Here is a 19,635-nt window from a genome sequence, read left to right as displayed (position 1 = left end):
AGCTCGGATGTCATCGGTGGCTGCAATCAGGGCGGTCTTGGTGCTGTGGTTGGCCCTGAAGCCAGAATGCGAGAGGTAGAGGGATCCGTTCGTCTCGAGGAAGGCGGCCAGCTGCTTGTTGACGGTCTTCTCGATGACTTTTGCGGGGAACGGGAGCAGCGAGATGGGTCGGTAGTTCTTGAGGTCGGAGGGGTCGGCTGATGGCTTCTTTAGTAGGGCGCTGAGTTCGGCGTGCTTCCAGCTCTCCGGGAAGGTAGCGGTGTCGAAGGAGGTGTTGATGATGTCCCGCAGGTGGGGTGCGATGACAGCGTCGGCCTTGTTGAAGACGTGGTGAGGGCAAGGGTCGGTCGGAGATCCGGAGTGGATGGTGTTCATCGTGCGGATGGTGTCTTCGGTGCTGATCGGGGTCCAGGCGCGGAGGGTGGTGGTGGGGAGCGGTGGTTTGGTCGTGGCGTGCGTCGGTTGAGTGCTGAAGCTGTTGTGTATGTCCGTAATCTTGTCGTGGAAGTAGGAGGCGAGGGAGTTGCAGAGGCCTTGCGAAGGGGTGATGTCGTTGTTTCCGGCGTTGGGGTTGGAGAGCTCTTTGACGATGTGGAAGAGTTCCTTGCTGTTGTGTGCGTTGTTGTCCAGTCGTTCCTTGAATGCAGTTTTCTTGGTGGCGTGGATCAGTTGGTGGTGTTTTCGGGTGGCGAGCTTGAGGGTAGTCATGTTGTCCGGTGTTGGGTCTCTGCGCCAGGCTTTCTCAAGGGCTCTGCAGTTCTTCTTCGAGTTCTTGAGTTCGTCGGTGAACCATGGGGCTTTCTTGCTGCCGGGTCTGTTAGGCGGGGTCCTCAGAGGGGCGAGGTCGTCTGCGCAGTCGCTGATCCACATCGTGAGGTTGGTGGCCGCTTGGCTGGGGTTGGCTGCGCTGGTGGGTGGGTTCTTGCTCAGGGAAGTTGCGAGTTGATCGGCTGTGATCTTGTTCCAGCTTCTGTGTGCAACCTGTTGCTGGTGGTGGTGGATCGTGGTCCTTTTGAAGCTGAAGTGGACGCAGCTGTGGTCCGTCCAGTGGAGTCCGGTGGCGTGGCAGAAGGCGATGTCCTTGCTGGAGGAGAAGATGGGGTCGAGAGTGTGTCCGGCGTAGTGGGTGGGGGTGGTCACCAGTTGCTTGAGTCCGAGGTTGGCGAGGTTGTCCAGCAGGGTGGTGGTGTTGCGGTCGTTGTTGTTCTCCAGGTGGAAGTTGAGGTCCCCGAGGAGGATGTAGTCAGCGGAGGGGAGGGCATGCGGGCTGACGAAGTCGGCGATGTCCTCGCTGAATTGTGTGCGTGGTCCCGGGGGTCTGTAGATGAGGGTGCCTCTGAGGGTGGTCCTGGGGTTGATGTGGATCTGGAAGTGCAGGTGCTCGGGTGTCGTCGGTGTTGGTCGTGATGCGGATGGAGTTCCTGTGGATGATGGCGATGCCTCCTCCTGTCTGGTTGATGCGGTCTCTCCGGATGATGTTATCATCGTCGACGTTGAAGAAGTAAGCACCATCGTCGACGAGAAGGGAACCTTAAATGACGACGAAGATATCACTGCAGCCGCCGTCGACGAAGCTGCCGTCGACGGTCCTGTCGACGGAGCTGTAACAAAACCCAAGGTAATTTTGGAAGTCGTCGTCGACGTACCAGATATTTTCGTCCTCGAAGGACGAAATTTCTTTTCCGATCTTCCTTCCTGAGGGACAGTAGCAGGTTTTTTGGATACCTTCTCCTTATCAGATGGTGGAGAAGCAATAGAAGGAGTTTTCTATACCATTTTTGATGACTGCGTCTCCTCAGTCCGTCTCAGCCTCTCCTTTACACCTCGGTGAGGAGATTGTTTGGGACTAGGCCTCTCAGACCTATCAGAGGTCACTTGCAGGGCCTTAACAGGGGGCTCAGAAGATGTTGAAGGGGAGGACCTACCCCTTTTCTTGGATCTCCTGGAGGACAAAGCTGAGGAAGAATCCTCACTGTCGGATGATATAACCTCCTTACAAGACTTCATTTTCTGCAACCAGGGTAACCAGCCGCCTTCCCGGTCTCTCAAGGTCTTTGTAGAGAAAGTCCTGCAGATCTTACAACTTGTGGCCTTGTGATCCGGTTACAAGCAGTAGATACAGTCCTTATGCTTGTCCTCAATGTAAAGCCTCTTCTTAGAACAGGTAGCACAAGCTCTGAATAATGCCTTCTTCTCTTTATCAGACATATTAGAGTAGAAAAAAGAAGAAAATTCCAAAACTGAAGAGAAATCTGAGCAGAGCTCAGAGGAGACTTCTTTAGCACGACATGCGGTAGAAAATCTGAGGCTCTGAGGCTCTCTCAGGAGGGTTCTATTGGGTGAGGCTACTCTGATTGTCTTTGCAAATTTGTTGGTCTCTTTTACAAAAAGAGGCGGAGAGGCTACAAAATTAGATGAGGCCTAGGCCTGTCTTTCACTTTTGTACCTACTGCTATGGTATTTTTCTATTACCGAGGCTCCAATTCCGATGACGGGGAATGATACAAAGCGATACAAAAGGGGATGATGGACGGAGCGTTTGTGCAAATTAAACACTCACCCCCAGTCAACTGATCTGGGTTTAATCCATCACCATTCTTTAGCCCACTCAGCCACCCCATTTCAGACATGGCTATATGCAAATCAGTCTGACCCTGTGCCTCATGGGAACAGTCCAGCCCGAACTGCCAAGCCATGTCTTCCATGGACCGGAATCAAGCATCCTGGGACCGGTTTCGGATTCATAATCCTCATCAGCCTGGCTATCTTGAATCCAGTGGCCAAGTGAGCAAGGGACTCACGTCTGAGCATACCCTGCCACACTTAGGGCGAACAAAGCGATACAAAAGGGGATGATGCATGGAGCGTTTGAGCAAATCAAACACTCACCCCCAGTCAACTGATCTGGGTTTAATCCATCACCATTCTTTAGCCCACTCAGCCACCCCATTTCAGACATGGCTATATGCAAATCAGTCTGACCCTGTGCCTCATGGGAACAGTCCAGCCCGAACTGCCAAGCCATGTCTTCCATGGACCGGAAACAAGCATCCTGGGACTGGTTTCGGATTCATAATCCTCATCAGCCAGGCTATCTTGAATCCATTGGCCAAGTGAGCAAGGGACTCACGTCTGAGCATACCCTGCCACACTTAGGGCGAACAAAGAGATACAAAAGGGGATGTTGGACGGAGCGTTTGAGCAAATCAAACACTCGCCCCCAGTCAACTGATCTGGGTTTAATCCATCACCATTCTTTAGCCCACTCAGCCACCCCATTTCAGACATGGCTATATGCAAATCAGTCTGACCCTGTGCCTCATGGGAACAGTCCAGCCCGAACTGCCAAGCCGTGTCTTCCATGGACCGGAAACAAGCATCCTGGGACCGGTTTCGGATTCATAATCCTCATCAGCCAGGCTATCTTGAATCCAGTGGCCAAGTGAGCAAGGGACTCACGTCTGAACATACCCTGCCACACTTAGGGCGAACAAAACGATACAAAAGGGGATGATGGACGGAGCGTTTGAGCAAATCAAACACTCACCCCCAGTCAACTGATCTGGGTTTAATCCATCACCATTCTTTAGCCCACTCAGCCACCCCATTTCAGACATGGCTATATGCAAATCAGTCTGACCCTGTGCCTCATGGGAACAGTCCAGCCCGAACTGCCAAGCCATGTCTTCCATGGACCGGAAGCAAGCATCCTGGGACCGGTTTCGGATTCATAATCCTCATCAGCCAGGCTATCTTGAATCCAGTGGCCAAGTGCGCAAGGGACTCACATCTGAGCATACCCTGCCACACTTAGGGCGAACAAAGCGATACAAAAGGGGATGATGGACGGAGCGTTTGAGCAAATCAAACACTCACCCCCAGTGAACTGATCTGGGTTTAATCCATCACCATTCTTTAGCCCACTCAGCCACCCCATTTCAGACATGGCTATATGCAAATCAGTCTGACCCTGTGCCTCATGGGAACAGTCCAGCCCGAACTGCCAAGCCATGTCTTCCATGGACCGGAAACAAGCATCCTGGGACCGGTTTTGGATTCATAATCCTCATCAGCCGCTTTGGCCGCAATAAGTGTGGCACGGTATGCTCAGACGTGAGTCCCTTGCTCACTTTGCCACTGGATTCAAGCAAGCCGGGCTGAAGACGGCTGCAATGCCAGAAACCGGTCCTCGGAAGCTTGTTTCCGGTCCAGTGAAGGCATGGCTTGGAAGTTCGGGCTGGACTGTTCCCATGAGGCACAGGGTCAGACTGATTTGCATATAGCCATGTCTGAACTGGGGTGGCAGAGTGGGCTAAAGAACGGTGATGGATCAAACCCAGATCTTTTGACTGGGTATGAGTGTTTGATTGGTTCTGATGCTCCGTCCATCACCACCCCCTTTTGTACCGCTTTGGCCGCAATAAGTGTGCCAGGGTATGCTCAGACGTGAGTCCCTTGCTCACTTTGCCACTGGATTCAAGCAAGCCGGGCTGAAGACGGCTGCAATGCCAGAAACCGGTCCTCGGAAGCTTGTTTCCGGTCCAGGGAAGGCATGGCTTGGCAGTTCGGGCTGGACTGTTCCCATGAGGCACAGGGTCAGACTGATTTGCATATAGCCATGTCTGAACTGGAGTGGCAGAATGGGCTAAAGAACGGTGATGGATCAAACCCAGATCTTTTGACTGGGTGTGAGTGTTTGATTGGTTCTGATGCTCCGTCCATCACCACCCCCTTTTGTACCGCTTTGGCCGCAATAAGTGTGGCAGGGTATGCTCAGACGTGAGTCCCTTGCTTACTTTGCCACTGGATTCAAGCAAGCCGGGCTGAAAACGGCTGCAATGCCAGAAACCAGTCCTCGAAAGCTTGTTTCTGGTCCAGGGAAGGCGTGGCTTGGCAGTTCGGGCTGGACTGTTCCCATGAGGCACAGGGTCAGGCTGATTTGCATATAGCCATGTCTGAACTGGGGTGGCAGAGTGGCCTAAAGAACGGTGATGGATCAAACCCAGATCTTTTGACTGGGTGTGAGTGTTTGATTGGTTCTGATGCTCCGTCCATCACCACCCCCTTTTGTACCGGGGAATGATACAAAGCATGGGAATCTATGAAAGTCCAATACTGGGGCAATTAACAATAGCTGAAATTAGTTCAAACGTTCTATCCATCACTTTTTTGTATACTACAGTATATAAATCTTTGTTGAAAATAACAGATTTCTAGAAAAGGATGCGATGATAAAATAGACAAGTAAAGAGGTAGAGATAGAGCGATTTGGAATTAAGAGCTAAAGTAGTCAGCGTCTTTTAGGATGCGAAGAGGAAGAAAATGAGCATGAATTACATTGAGTCTCTTTTTAACTGGAGACACTTAACAATATGAACAATTCTATACAATAATTCTACTTTTAGGAAGTCTAAGCTGATGCAATTTAGTTTCAAAGAACTGGGAAACGTTTTAGACTGTTATCATAAGAGCAGTATATATCTGAGATTAAAACTACTTACTGCGTCTTTTGTGCCCTTTTCACCATCCACTGCGCTAGGAGGCAGACTCTAAAGGCAACAGAAAATGTCAGAAAGAATTGTTATGAATGACAAACTATGAAAATGAATGTAGAGTTTTCACAAGTGCAATCATAGTCTCTATAAAACACATGACTGCAGTGACACCTTTATTTAGATAAGGCCAGATCCACGTAAAAGCAGTGTTAAGTGTGATGTAAGGGGCTTAGACTGCATTTATGACAAAGTAATACAGCATTGCAACGTGTAAAATCTAATTCTTTTATCAACAACAAAAGTTGTTCTAATTCCACATTTTTTAAAATGGATTTGCCTTATTATTTTCTGTCCAAACAGTAATCATTACACACTTTGATCGTTCATTTAGGCACCTTAAAATGTTCCAGTAGAATACACTCCTGTCTTGTACATTTTTACGTTCACGCACTACTCATGCAAATGTCATAAAAACCTGTGGAAACACTATTTCTGTTTTGTGCACCCAGTCTAAGCTACAAATTGTGTTAATACCTTAAATACAATGTGTGGGAATCCTATTACTAACTCATGGTACTGTTACTTATTTTTGTGACTCTCCAAATGGGTCGGAAGGTGTAAGTATGAGCACTGAACACCAATATTAACTCATTCCACATAATGAGGGCCTATGAATATGGAAGTCTCCGTTTATTCTGCGACAAAATACCTGAAACTGACTTTATGGAACAGCAAATACATATCCACAAATCATAGAACAGCAGCTCAGAGTATGACAATGTATCTGAAAGGCCACATGTAGAAATAGACGAACAATTACATCTGACAGATGGAACCTTATATCTCAGGGTTGGACTGCACTGTGGGAGCAGTAGTGAAACAGTGGATAAAGACTGACCACACCACAGCATTGAGATATAAATAGATAAGACAAAGAGAATAGCCTGGGACCGTTTTTATTGTGTACCAAAGCTAATACACAAGGCAACGGTCTCTATGCTCTGAATTGTGTGCATCAGCAAAGCCTAGAAGGTCCATACAATGAAGAATGTAACAAAGGAAACAAGGGAACCAGGTCCTTTTCTGTGTAGGATGATGGTCGAAATATGAATCTACCTCTCTCTTTGTGTGATAAGCATTAGTGCCACAGTGCCCAACATGATATCTTTAAGATTTGCACAAATGCATTTTAACAGGCTGAATATGCTAACCTGTTTAATTGATGTTTCCTCAGTTTCTTGATCTGGCCTCTGGATGGCAGTATCAGCAGGTGGTGGCTGGAGGAAACAAAAAATACCCCTAACATTTACAACAAGACTCAATTAGGTGTGCTCCTTATATCCACTTTATTTTCACAAATCCATCAGATTTGATATGTGATGAATACTGGTTGTCTGAGGCCCTTGACCTCTTTTTCATTGGTGACAGAGACATGAGTGAAGGCCAAACAATAATTTTAAGAAATGGAGGTATGTCAATACCATTGCAAAGACTTAATTCCACTGATGAAAAATTGATAATTGTATTAGAACTCAAAGGCTTGTCTTTGTATACAATAGTTTATGAAAATAGCAGATGTCATGGAAAGCTCATGACAATCTAGAAAAAGTATACAATACTATTATATACCAACTGGGGATAAAGCGCAAAAGTGGTAAATCATGGGTTAGGTGAAGGGGGAGAAGGAGTAGTTTCTGTCCTGTTACTTCAGTTCTGTAGTAGGGGTATCTCTGTTATAGTCATAATCTAGTGAATAGTCCCGCCCATGTGCGCGGACCCCGGAGCAATCAAGAATAATCTCTTAAGTTGTCAAAGAATGCAGAACTGCACAGACACTTAAGAGAGAATTTAAAGACAGATAATGCAGCCTATATCCACAGGCTACACTGTCCAGTACTTTAACTAGAAATTCCACCAAAAATCCACAAACAGCACAGTCTGTCCAGATTTCTCCACATAGAAAAACTTGCTTTTACCAGCAAAACCCTCTGGAATGATAGAGGAAGGAGTGGATAGACAAGCCCCATAGGCTGCCATTATGTGGCTCAGAACAGGATACTGTGCCTTTAAGAGAACTTTCCAGAACTCTCTCAGTATCCCAGAACCCGCTGCTGAGCCTCTGGCTTGAGCGATGTAAGGCGAAGCCAAGCGTGGCGTCGCTGGTTGAAACCATGACAGTATCCATGTGCCGCCAGAAGAGACACATCAGTCGCCGCGCTGATGAGTTGGTTAGACACCAGCATCCCCTCCTTTAGAATCTCATGAAAGTCCTCTTTTTTCTCTCGAGGAAGGAGCTCGGCGAATTGCTGGAGGGACTCCCATAGGGCACGATCGTACCGCCCTAGCAAAGCCGTGGCACTAGCCGCCTTCATTGCAGTAGATGCCGTCCCACAGACCTTTCTGCCTGCCGAGTCTATCCAGCGGCTCTCCTTATCAGGAGGGACCTTGGAAGACGGGGTGGTGGAATGCTGCTTCCTAGCCGCCGTCACTATGACAGAGTCCGGTGTCGGATCCATCCGAAGGAAAGCCAGGTCAGAATCCGGGGCCCGGTTCTTCTTAAGGAGCCTGGAGGGAGCAGCCTTCATCACCGCGGGAGTGAGAAACAATTCCTCTGCGGGCTCTACCAATCCTGGTACTAGAGGCAGCAATGGTCGAGACAGGTGCTTTTTATGGAGCGTCTCGTAGATCACGGACGTCGTGGGCGTAGGCACTGTCACCGTGATGCCCAACTTCGCTGCCCCCCTCAGCAGAACATCTTGGAACGTGACGATGTCGTCTACGGGCGACACCCTTGTCCCAGGGGATTCCGACAGAGTCGGTGAGTAGTCCCTGGTCCCAGAAGAGTCCGTGTGGGACCGTGACCTGCGCCTCCTGTGGCGTCGTCTCGATCTCGTAGAAGACCTGTGACGACTCCGTGATCTACCCCTCCGACCGGAGCGAGAGCGCAATCTCCTCGGCTTCGGACGCTCCACAGGCCTCACAGGCGTAGGCGACTTCGGCCTGACTGGGGGCCTCGGCCGAGGGGTCCCCTTAGGAGGCGTCGGATATCGTGGCAGAGATTCTGTCCTTGGAGGAACCGGAGGCGGTCCGCCAGCTGGGAGCCGAGGAGGAGGATGAGGCTGAGGCTGAGGATGAGGTTGAGGCTGAGGATGAGGTGGGAGCGGCGGCGGGGGGAGTCCGCGGCGGAGGCTCCTTGGGCAAGGGAGGTGGCGGTGGAGTTGACCTCGGCTTAGGGGGTGTATACACCTCAGAGTACACCGAGCCCGGTGACTGTCCCTCCTTCCTAGGCTGAGGCGATGGAGAATCCCCTATCGGCACATGCCGCTGACTAGAATGACTCCTGGCGCCAGAACTCCTTCTGCGCCTCTTCGGCGTCGAAGAACGTCGACCCGACGGCGACCGTCGGCCCCTCGACGGCGAGCGCCTTCTCCTTGACGGCGAACGCCTCCTCCTCGACGGCGAGCATCTTCGCCTCGACGGCGACCTTCGCCTTGACGGTGACCTTTGCCTCGACGCCGAGCGTCTCCTTGACGACAGACGCCTGCGAGACTTCGGCGCCATCCTCGACGTCAAGGATCCCCTCGACGCCGGCCTCCTCCTCTACGCCGACGGCGAACGGCGGTGTCGCCTCGATGGCAAGTGCCAAGGCCGGACCACCTCTCTACGTCGATAACTCGACGACGACGATGAAATCGTTACCAGTGATCTCAACAGCGGTCTATTCAGCTCCCTCGACACCGAGCGTCGACGTCGCTTCAACCCAGAGCCCTGGGGGGACGGGGAACAGACTGCAGTCATCCCTCTCGACGCCGTAGTTGGTGCAATCGACGCAGACGGAGAATGGGGACGTTTGCTGGTCTTCCCGCCCCTGGGGAGCCCCCCAGAGGCCTCAGCATGGGCAGAGGAAGTGTGCCCAGACCCACCTTGTGCCTTCAGTCTTCTGTCTTCCACGCCTTGGAGCCTGATCTTCATCCTATCTCTCAGGGTCCTGCTGGAGAAGCCATGGCAAATGTCACCCTCCTCTGGGACATGAGATGAGGGAAGGCAGATGATGCACTGCACACCTCGTGTGGGTCAGACCTGGCCTTCTTCCTCGAACACTCTGGGCATTTGTCAAATAAAAGGCTGCCCGGAAACACACACAAGGAAGAAAGCTACAAGTACTTCAAATGAAATACACTCAAACACTTGAAAAAGTGAAAAATCACTAAATAAACCCTTAGAAAGGGAGAGCTCAATGCTCCAGGGCCCTGCTAGGAGGAGCCGGAAAAAAGAACTGAAAGTAAAAGGGACCTGCAGTGCATTCTGGGATACTGTGTGACTTCTGGAAAGTTCTCTTAAAGGCACAGTATCCTGTTCTGAGCCACATAATGGCAGCCTATGGGGCTTGTCTGTCCACTTCTTCCTCTCTATCATTCCAGAGGGTTTTGCTGTTATAGGCAAGGTTTTTCTCTGTGCGTGGACCCCGGAGCAATCAACAATAATCTCTTAAGCTGTCTTCATTGCAGTCCTGCATAGACCCTTAAGAGAAAATTAAAGAAAATAATGCAGCCTGTACCTACAAGGCTACACTGTCCAGTACTTCAACTAGAAATGCCAAGGATGTTACACCAATATCACCTTAAACACAATCTGTCAAGTTTCACCCATAGAGAAACTTTCCCCCCTCACCAAATCCTTAGAATGATAGAGAGGAAGGGATGGACATACAAGCCTCCATAGGCTGCCATTATGAGTCTGGAAAAGGGATACCGTGCCTTTAAGGAACTCTCCAGAGACCCTCGGTGTAGGAGAGTGGGGTCTGCAATCCTATGGTCACCCCAGATTTTTGCTTTTTGCTTCACTGGTTTACGACTTTCCCTGGCTGTGGGCCTGCTAATCAGACCCACAGCCTAGCTGTTCTCTCTCTAAATTGACAACCATGTACTTTAGGTGCATTTACCAATTGGTACTGGGCCACCTTATCAGTCCCTGTACAGTGTACCTTAGGTAGCCGGGGCATAGGTGTACCCAGGGCCTACCAGGGGCTGAAGCATGTATTATGCCACCCCTGGCTGGCCATCTAAAACTGACACAACTGGCTGCAAGACAGCTGGGGCAAGGTGGTGTAATCACCCTTTGCTATAGATATAGTATACCTATATCTAGCCCTAAAATGGACACATATATTCCTATCAGTCACTCCTATGGCAGGCCTTATCAATCCTGAAGGCAGAGTGCTTGGAATTATGTGAGATGGTGCTCTGGCATGAGCTGAGCCCTTCTGCAGCTTGCGGAACCAAGTCCTAATAGCTGTTCCATGATAACGCTATACCATATACTCTTAAGTGCATTATCAACCTCGCGGTTAAATGCTAACTCTGGTATAACGTTATCAAAACATGTTGAGTAAGGTGTCATACGAACTGGAATACTACCCCCTCACCAATTCTGGCGACAGGGGTAGCATTCCACCCTTCTAGAGGGGCACGACATGTATGTAACTGTGAACCCCAGTTAAAATTAACTCGAGCCTTGGCATCACAAAATGGATGCTGCCACCACAGACACAAGTCTGACCTCCTGCTGCTGGGAGTCCTTCCAGCAAGGGAGGCTTGGACAAAGGGTTTCCTGCCTTGGGAGGTGCTAGCACCACCCCAGACAGGATTTTGTGTATTGAGGTAGGGAGGCCTGAAAGGAATGAGACATGCCTGGGGCACACAAGGTGCCCTGTGCATACACCGGTTCAAACCAGTTGCTGGGGCATCCCTGCCCCAGCTCTGGCGCGAAAACCGGACAAAGGATAGGGGGTGTAACCACCCCCCTTCCTGGTCCCACCCAGGGGAGGGACCTAGTCACCAGTACAGCCCCCTTTAGCAGGATAAAGGTAGGAGCTGGTCCCATTCCAAATTAGATTAATCCTGAACTACTCTACAAGAAGAAACTCTGGACTTCGACGTTCTGCTCCACAGAAGACTGAAGAAATCTCCCTTGAGGGCAAGGAGTGTCCACCCTGCAACTGCAGGCACCATCAAGCGTCCAGAGGCTTCACTTTGTCGTCTTCCTTCGAGGATCCAGACTTCAGAGCCCGACGAGACCCGGATTCCCAGACCTCTCCGACCTCAACTCACCTCTGCAGCAAAGCTGAGACCCGCGGGTGCGACGAGACACGTGGGACCGGCCATCTTGAAAGAAACTGCACTTCGCTTCCAGCACAACTCCCGAGGTAAACTCGACCAAGTGCTTTGGGGATTGAGAAGCCCCAGCCCCGAGCAGCCCCTGCACCGAAGACCAGCCCTCCAGCTTCCACGAGATCTGCGTGGGGCCCTTCTGCTTGTTTGCTGCTCGACGCGTTGTCTGGTCACTTGCCGGCTGGCTAGTGGCCTCCTAGACGACGAACTTTGAAATCTTCACTGCTGGTCTGGTTGCTCCAGACTGGCCCTTGCTACCTTCCAAAAGAGGGGCACCCCGGACTATCCTAGTCCGCACCAGACGCCTTTTCCACTCACCGCGTGGGTTGCCTTTGCCATGGCCTGTTGACTCCAATCCCGGATCCGACACCGCCGACAGCGAGAGCCTGTGTGGGACAGCTCGTGCCTCCATCCTGGTTGTCGAAGACACCTCCTGGTCCACGTGGCTGCAGAGTCAAGCGTCCACTCTTCACTTGATCGCGACAACAGCATCTGGTTCCTTCCTGGTTCCACACCAGTCACTGGCTAGTGACTTTGAACACTGTCCCCTCTGCTTTCAGGTCCTCTTCTTCATTGATCCACCCTTGGATCGCACCGGACATCTTCCTCCTGGTCGCCTGCAGCATCTTTTCTTCCAGGCTCCATGGACTTCAACGCGAGAACCCGACACACTTTGACACCTATGCACCCGCAGCCCGTGGGTGAGGTAACAAGAGCATTTCGGTGCTCAAGGGTAGTTTAACTGTCCTAGTGTTCAGTTCCACAGTCGTTTTAGTCCTAACTAGTCAGGATTGTCCGTACTTACCTTTTACTTGAACTGTACTGTCCATAGACGTTGTTACACATCTCGCGTTTGAGTTCACTCTCTGCACACGCGTTCCGTGGGCCTCCTATTACTTACCTAGAGTTAGTGTAGCGTGGTCCCAACGATCCTACAGCCTCTGGACAGCTCCATTTCTTCTATCGACTCTCGCATTCCATTTACTTAGTATATGGTTTGCCGTGCCCCTAGGGCACCATTGTAATTTTGTGCAACTTATCGTATTTTTCCTAAGAGATTGTCATGTGCTTAGCCCTCTGATCTCATAAACAGTTCAGAGGTGTTTGTTATTACTAAATATACTGTTTATTTTCATAACAACCTGTGTGGTGTCCTTTCATCTGGTATTCAAGGGGTTATATTGTGGTAAAACAGCTGGCTTCACACGCCAAAAGAATTTAGCCTAAGACTGCTTTGTCCATGCTACCATTAGGATAGCTGGTCTATAAGGTTGACTTACAACCAATCACCATAAGGGTTGTTTGAACTGATACAAGGTGATCACTAGAACTAGTGAGCATCATATATCAGGCCAACTTCTCACATTGGTGTGCAGCGGTTGGGATTTGAGCTTGCTGTTGTTTTTACCACATATAATCTTGAAATATCATTTGAAAGATCACATAAGGTTCTCTAGGTACATAGAACAAGCTTAGAAATACTCTGAGTTCTACTGAACCAGCTGTTGTAGTAGGAAGGGCCTAGCACACCCTGACTACAACTCTTAGCAAGGGATCAGTAGGAAAACCCATAGTGTAGGTAGGTGCATCACTTACACCTCTTTAGAAAGCATGTCTACCCATGGAGAGACTTCAGAGACTCCCCTAGTGGTTAGTGACCCTCCACAGGTCCTTTCCAGATATGCAGCTCTCAGTTTCAAGGAGATGAGACAATTGTGTACCTCCAGGAAATTGAAACAGGGTTCTAACCCTACCACTCCTTTTCTGTTAGGTCTCTTAGAGACATATGATGCCAGAAGGGCTGCTACCGCAGGCCCCTCTAATCCGGATGGGAGCATGCCCCCCTTAGAAGGTACACCTGGTGATCCAGACTCCAACCTCCCTGAAGCAGAGAATGAAGAAAGGGAAGAAGGGAATGTATCTGAGGATGAGGCAGACAATGGGCAACCTTTAGTCAGCAGACTTACAAGAGCCAACTTAGACCTACATAGGGAAGGAACTGGGGGACCCCCAGTGCTGACCCTTAGCAGGCCTAACTTTGGGGTTAGGAGAGATAGATCTCCTTCTAGGGACTCCAATAGATCTGTGCACTCTCACGCATCTGCTCAGAGGAGAATGACTTCCCCTCAGAGGAGAGAGCATGAAGCAAAGATGAAGGAAGTTAATCTGAGGATCCAAAGGGAAGAACTTGCCCTTGCCAAAGAGAAACTTGCCTTTGCTAGAGAGCAACAGTTGAGTGGGTTAGCACCCACTGGTGGCAGCAATATCCCTAAGGATAAAGACAGGAGTTGTGATAATAGACACCTGAGTAAAATAGTGCCCTCCTATAAGACATGAGATGATATCCACAAGTGGATAACTGCTTTGGAGAGAGCCTGCAAAGTACAGCAGGTACCCCAGAGTCAGTGGGCAGCTATATTGTGGCTCTCCTTTGAAGGTAAAGGTAGAGATAAGCTCCTCACTGTTAGAGATGAGGATGCTAATGATTACCAAGTCTTGAAAACTGCACTGATTGATGGGTTTGGCCTAGCAACTGAACAGTACAGGTTGATGTTCAGGGACACCCAGAAAACTCAGGCTCAAGATTGGACTGACTTTGTTGATTGTGTCACTAAGGCTTTGGAAGGCTTGCTACTGGGTAGTAAAGTTACTGATTACACAGGATTGTATAATCTAATTATGAGAGAGCAAATCTTAAATAATTGTCAGAACCAGTTGTTGCATCAGCACTTGATTGACTCAGATCTGACCTCTCCCCAAGAATTGGGAAAGAAGGCAGACAGATGGATCAGGACAAGGGTCAAGCAGCAGAACTAGAACCAGGGTGGTGGCCAGACGAAAGCAGACCAGAAGGGTAATGAGAATAAGCAAAATGACCAGAAGTCTTCAACAGGGCCCCAACAACCTAAGGAGGGTGGGTCCCAGAATTCCCAAAAGAAGAAGAATGATGGTTCTAAGAAACCATGGTGCCAATACTGTAAAAGTAAGACTCACTGGTTTAGTGAGTGCACCAAGAAAGGCCAAGCTCCTACCACTACTGTCCCTAAGACACCTGTACCCCCTAGTACAGTTAGTAGTGGTAGTGTACCTCCCAAGGCTATAGTTGGGTTAACCCTGGGAACTGAGGTGGATTCCGACTTAGTCAGAATACCTACTCAGGCAGTTTTTGTTTGTACTGGGGACATGGATATGACCCCTACTGTAAGTCCTAGTACTCTGGGCAAATACAGACAAACGCCTTTAATCAATGGAAAAATGGCTCAGGCCTACAGGGACACATGTGCCAGTGTCACTATGGTGACACCAACATTTGTGGACCCTGACCAGATCATGCTAGGTTCAGACTACCTAGTGACCAATGTTAGCAATGTCACTACCAATCACAGTATGGCAGTTGTTAATTTCTCCTGGGGAGGGGTAACTGGCCTCAAAAGGTTTGTAGTTAGTTCAGACCTCCCAGTAGATTGTCTTTTGGGCAATGATTTGGAATCCTCATTGTGGTCAGATGTGGAGTACAGGACTCATGTAGAAATGCTAGGTCTCTCCTCACATGTCCTTGCTGTGACCAGGTCACAGGCCAAGAAATGCCCAGCTGAACAAGTGCTGGATCCTGGAAGAATGGACCAGACACTAACCAAGAGGAAGAGCAGTAAGGGTAAGGCTGAGCCTTCCCCCCTGTCTCAGGTTGAGGATCAGCCCTCCCAGGAGGCTGACCCAAAGATCCCAGAAGGAACTGTCCTAGAAGAGCTTGAACCTGAACAGGTTGAGTTTCTTGGGACAGGGGGACCTTCCAGGGCAGACTTGAGACAGGCACAGTTAGACTGTTCCTCCCTTGAACCCCTCAGACAGCAGGCTACTGCTGAGGCTGTAGGGAATGCTACAGGTGCCCATAAGGTATATTGGGATGATGGACTCCTATACTCTGAGGCAAGAGACCCCAAACCTGGTGCTACCAGGAGGCTGGTCATCCCCTTGTCTCTTAGAGGTTTCCTTCTCACCTTAGCCAATGAGATTCCCCTTGCAGGTCACTTAGGCCAGAACAAGACTTGGGACAGGCTTGCCCCACACTTTCACTGGCCCCATATGTCTGAGGACACTAAAGAGTTTTGTCGCTCATGTGTCACCTGCCAAGCCAGTGGCAAATCAGGTGGCAGAACAAAGGCCCCCCTTATACCACTACCTGTGGTGGGGGTGCCCTTTGAGAGAGTGGGGATAGACATTGTTGGACCAATAGACCCCCCAACAGCATCTGGGCACAGGTTTATACTGGTGGTAGTGGATCATGCCACCAGGTATCCAGAAGCTATTCCCCTTAGGACCACTACAGCTCCTGTTGTGGCCAGGGCCCTACTTGGAGTTTTCTCCAGAGTGGGGTTTCCTAAGGAGGTTGTCTCTGACAGAGGTGCAAATTTCATGTCAGGATACTTGACTGCAATGTGGAAGGAGTGTGGTGTAAATTACAAATTTACCACACCCTATCACCCACAATGCAATGGGCTTGTTGAGAGATTCAACAAGACCCTAAAAGGGATGATAAAAGGGTTACCTGAAAAGCTTAGGCGAAGATGGGACATCCTTTTACCCTGCCTCCTGTTTGCTTACAGAGAGGTCCCACAGAAGGGGGTTGGCTACAGTCCTTTGAGCTTCTGTTTGGACATCCTGTAAGAGGACCCCTATGTCTTGTGAAGGAAGGATGGGAGTTACCTCTCAAAAAGCCTAAACTTGACATAGTGGACTATGTACTTGGTCTCTGCTCCAGGATGGCAGAGTACATGGAGAAGGCATCCAAAAACCTTGAGGCCAGTCAAGAACTTCAAAAAGCTTGGCATGACCAAAAGGCTGTCCTACCTATTTACCATGCAGGACAGAAGGTGTGGGTGTTGGAGCCAGTGGCCCCAGCAGCTCTCCAAGACAAGTGGTCTGGACCCCATACCATCATTGAGCAAAAGGGAGAAGTTACCTACCTGGTGGACATGGGAACTCCCAGGAGCCCCCACAGGGTGCTTCATGTAAACAGGCTCAAGGCATTTGTCAACAGGGAGGACATGGGCTTGCTCATGGCCACAGATGAGGGACAGGAGGAAGAGAGTGACCCTCTCCCAGACCTGCTCACTCAGAACCCTGATGATGGGTCAGTAGATGGTGTAGTCTTTTCTGACAGCCTCTCTGAACATCAACAAGAGGATTGCAAACAGGTTCTTCAATCCTTTAGACAAATGTTTGCACTGACACCCAGTCAGACAAACTGGTGCACCCATGAGGTGGACACTGGTGACAGTCTGCCTGTCAATAGTAAAATCTACAGGCAACCTGACCACGTCAGGGACTGCATTAAGAAAGAAGTTTAAAAGATGTTGAAATTGGGAGTCATTGAACCCTCAGAGAGCCCTTGGGCTAGTCCTATAGTTCTAGTGCCAAAACCTCACACCCAGGATGGTAAGAGAGAGATTAGGTTTTGTGTAGACTACAGGGGTCTCAATGCTGTCATTAACACAGATGCCCACCCAATACCTAGGGCAGATGAACTGATAGACAAGTTGGCTTCTGCAACTTTCTTAAGTACATTTGACCTAACAGCTGGTTATTGACAGATCAGGTTAGCTGAGGATGCCAAGGCCAAAACAGCATTTTCTACCCCAGGAGGTCATTACCAATTTGTGGTGGTGCCCTTCGGTTTGAAAAATGCACCTGCCACTTTTCAAAGGTTGGTGAACCAAGTTCTCACTGGGTTGGATGACTTTTGTGCAGCATATCTAGATGATATTGCTGTCTTTAGCTCCACCTGGGAGGATCACCTGATCCACCTGAGGAAAGTTTTGGAGGCCCTGCAAAAGGCAGGCCTCACTATCAAGGCCACCAAGTGCCAGATAGGGCAGAGTCAGGTTGTGTACCTGGGCCACCTTGTAGGTGGAGGCCAGGTTCAACCCTTGGAGAGCAAGATACAGACCATAAAGGACTGGGCTCCTCCAACCACCCAGACACAGGTCAGAGCTTTCTTGGGCCTGTCTGGTTACTATAGGAAGTTTGTCAAAAATTATGGGTCCATTGTGACACCACTTAATGACTTGACAAGCAAGAAAATGCCAAAGAAAGTTCAGTGGACAGTTAGCTGTCAGAAGGCATTCGATAACCTAAAGCAGGCCATGTGTACTGCACCTATTCTCAAGAGTCCTGACTACTCCAAAACCTTCATTGTCCAAACAGATGCATCTGAGTTGGGTGTGGGAGCTGTTCTATCTCAACTGAATATTGATGGTCATGACCAGCCCATTGCTTTTATAAGCAGAAGGCTGACCCCTAGAGAGAAACGTTGGTCAGCTATTGAGAGGGAGGTCTTTGCTGTAGTTTGGGCCCTGAAGAAGTTGAGGCCATGCTTGTTTGGAACTCACTTCAAGATTCAGACCGACCATAAGCCCCTCTTGTGGCTAAATCAGATGAAGGGTGAAAACCCCAAACTTTTTAGGTGCTCCATTTCCCTACAGGGGATGGGCTTTACAGTGGAGCACAGACCAGGGACTGACCATGGCAATGCAGATGGTCTCTCCAGGTATTTCCACTTAGAACAGGAAGACTCACCTCGTCAAGGTTAGTTTAATGTCCCTAAGTTTGGGGGGGGTTATGTAGGAGAGTGGGGTCTGCAATCCTATGGTCACCCCAGATTTTTGCTTTTTGCTTCACTGGTTTACGACTTTTCCTGGCTGTGGGCCTGCTAATCAGACCCACAGCCTAGCTGTTCTCTCTCTAAATTGACAACCATGTACTTTAGGTGCATTTACCAATTGGTACTGGGCCACCTTATCAGTCCCTGTACAGTGTACCTTAGGTATCCAGGGCATAGGTGTACCCAGGGCCTACCAGGGGCTGAAGCATGTATTATGCCACCCCCGGCTGGCCATCTAAAACTGACACAACTGGCTGCAAGACAGCTGGGGCAAGGTGGTGTAATCACCCTTTGCTATAGATATAGTATACCTATATCTAACCCTAAAATGGACATATATATTCCTATCAGTCACTCCTATGGCAGGCCTTATCAATCCTGAAGGCAGAGTGCTTGGAATTATGTGAGATGGTGCTCTGGCATGAGCTGAGCCCGTCTGCAGCTTGCGGAACCAAGTCCTAATAGCTGTTCCATGATAATGCTATACCATATACTCTTAAGTGCATTATCAACCTCGCGGTTAAATGCTAACTCTGGTATAACGTTATCAAAACATGTCGAGTAAGGTGTCATACGAACTGGAATACTACCCCCTCGCCAATTCTGGTGACGGGGGTAGCATTCCACCCTTCTAGAGGGGCACACCATGTATGTAACTGTGAACCCCGGTTAAAGTTAACTCGAGCCTTGGCATCACAAAATGGATGCTGCCACCACAGACACAAGTCTGACCTCCTGCTGCTGGGAGTCCTTCCAGCAAGGGAGGATTGGACAAAGGGTTTCCTGCCTTGGGAGGTGCTAGCACCACCCCAGACAGGATTTTGTGTATTGAGGTAGGGAGGCCTGAAAGGAATGAGACATGCCTGGGGCACACAAGGCGCCCTGTGCATACACCGGTTCAAACCAGTTGCTGGGGCATCCCTGCCCCAGCTCTGGCGCGAAAACCGGACAAAGGATAGGGGGTGTAACCACCCCCCTTCCTGGTCCCACCCAGGGGAGGGACCTAGTCACCAGTACAGCCCCCTTTAGCAGGATAAAGGTAGGAGCTGGTCCCATTCCAAATTAGAATAATCCTGAACTACTCTACAAGAAGAAACTCTGGATTTTGACGTTCTGCTCCACAAAAGACTGAAGAAATCTCCCTTGTGGGCAAGGAGTGTCCACCCTGCAACTGCAGGCACCATCAAGCGTCCAGCAACTTCACTTTGTCGTCTTCCCTCGAGGATCCAGACTTCAGAGCCCGACGAGACCCGGATTCCCAGACTTCTCCGACCTCAACTCACCTCTGCAGCAAAGCTGAGGCCCGTGG

The 19,635-nt window shown here is 49.7% G+C and overlaps 1 protein-coding gene across 15 annotated transcripts in view; it reads right to left on the bottom strand.

The window, feature by feature from the left end:
* The window catches only part of LOC144823590 (uncharacterized), a 739,799-nt gene that overhangs the window by 491,394 nt on the left and 228,770 nt on the right, over positions 1-19,635 (bottom strand). For 14 of the 15 annotated variants that reach the window (XM_078682228.1, XM_078682261.1, XM_078682304.1 and 11 more), the window contains exons 16-17: positions 6,707-6,772; positions 5,502-5,549 (exon numbers count right to left, since the gene is read on the bottom strand). The exons of the other annotated variant lie outside the window; for it this stretch is intronic. In XM_078682228.1, the coding sequence (XP_078538354.1) occupies positions 5,502-5,549; positions 6,707-6,772 (114 nt within the window). The remainder of the gene's footprint in view (positions 1-5,501; positions 5,550-6,706; positions 6,773-19,635) is intronic. 15 annotated transcript variants of the gene reach the window in all.

Source organism: Lissotriton helveticus, chromosome 1_1 (genome assembly GCF_964261635.1).
Source record: "Lissotriton helveticus chromosome 1_1, aLisHel1.1, whole genome shotgun sequence".
Classification (NCBI taxonomy): domain Eukaryota; kingdom Metazoa; phylum Chordata; class Amphibia; order Caudata; family Salamandridae; genus Lissotriton; species Lissotriton helveticus.
Note: the sequence above shows the minus strand (reverse complement) of the source record. Positions and strands in the feature narration are given on the sequence as shown.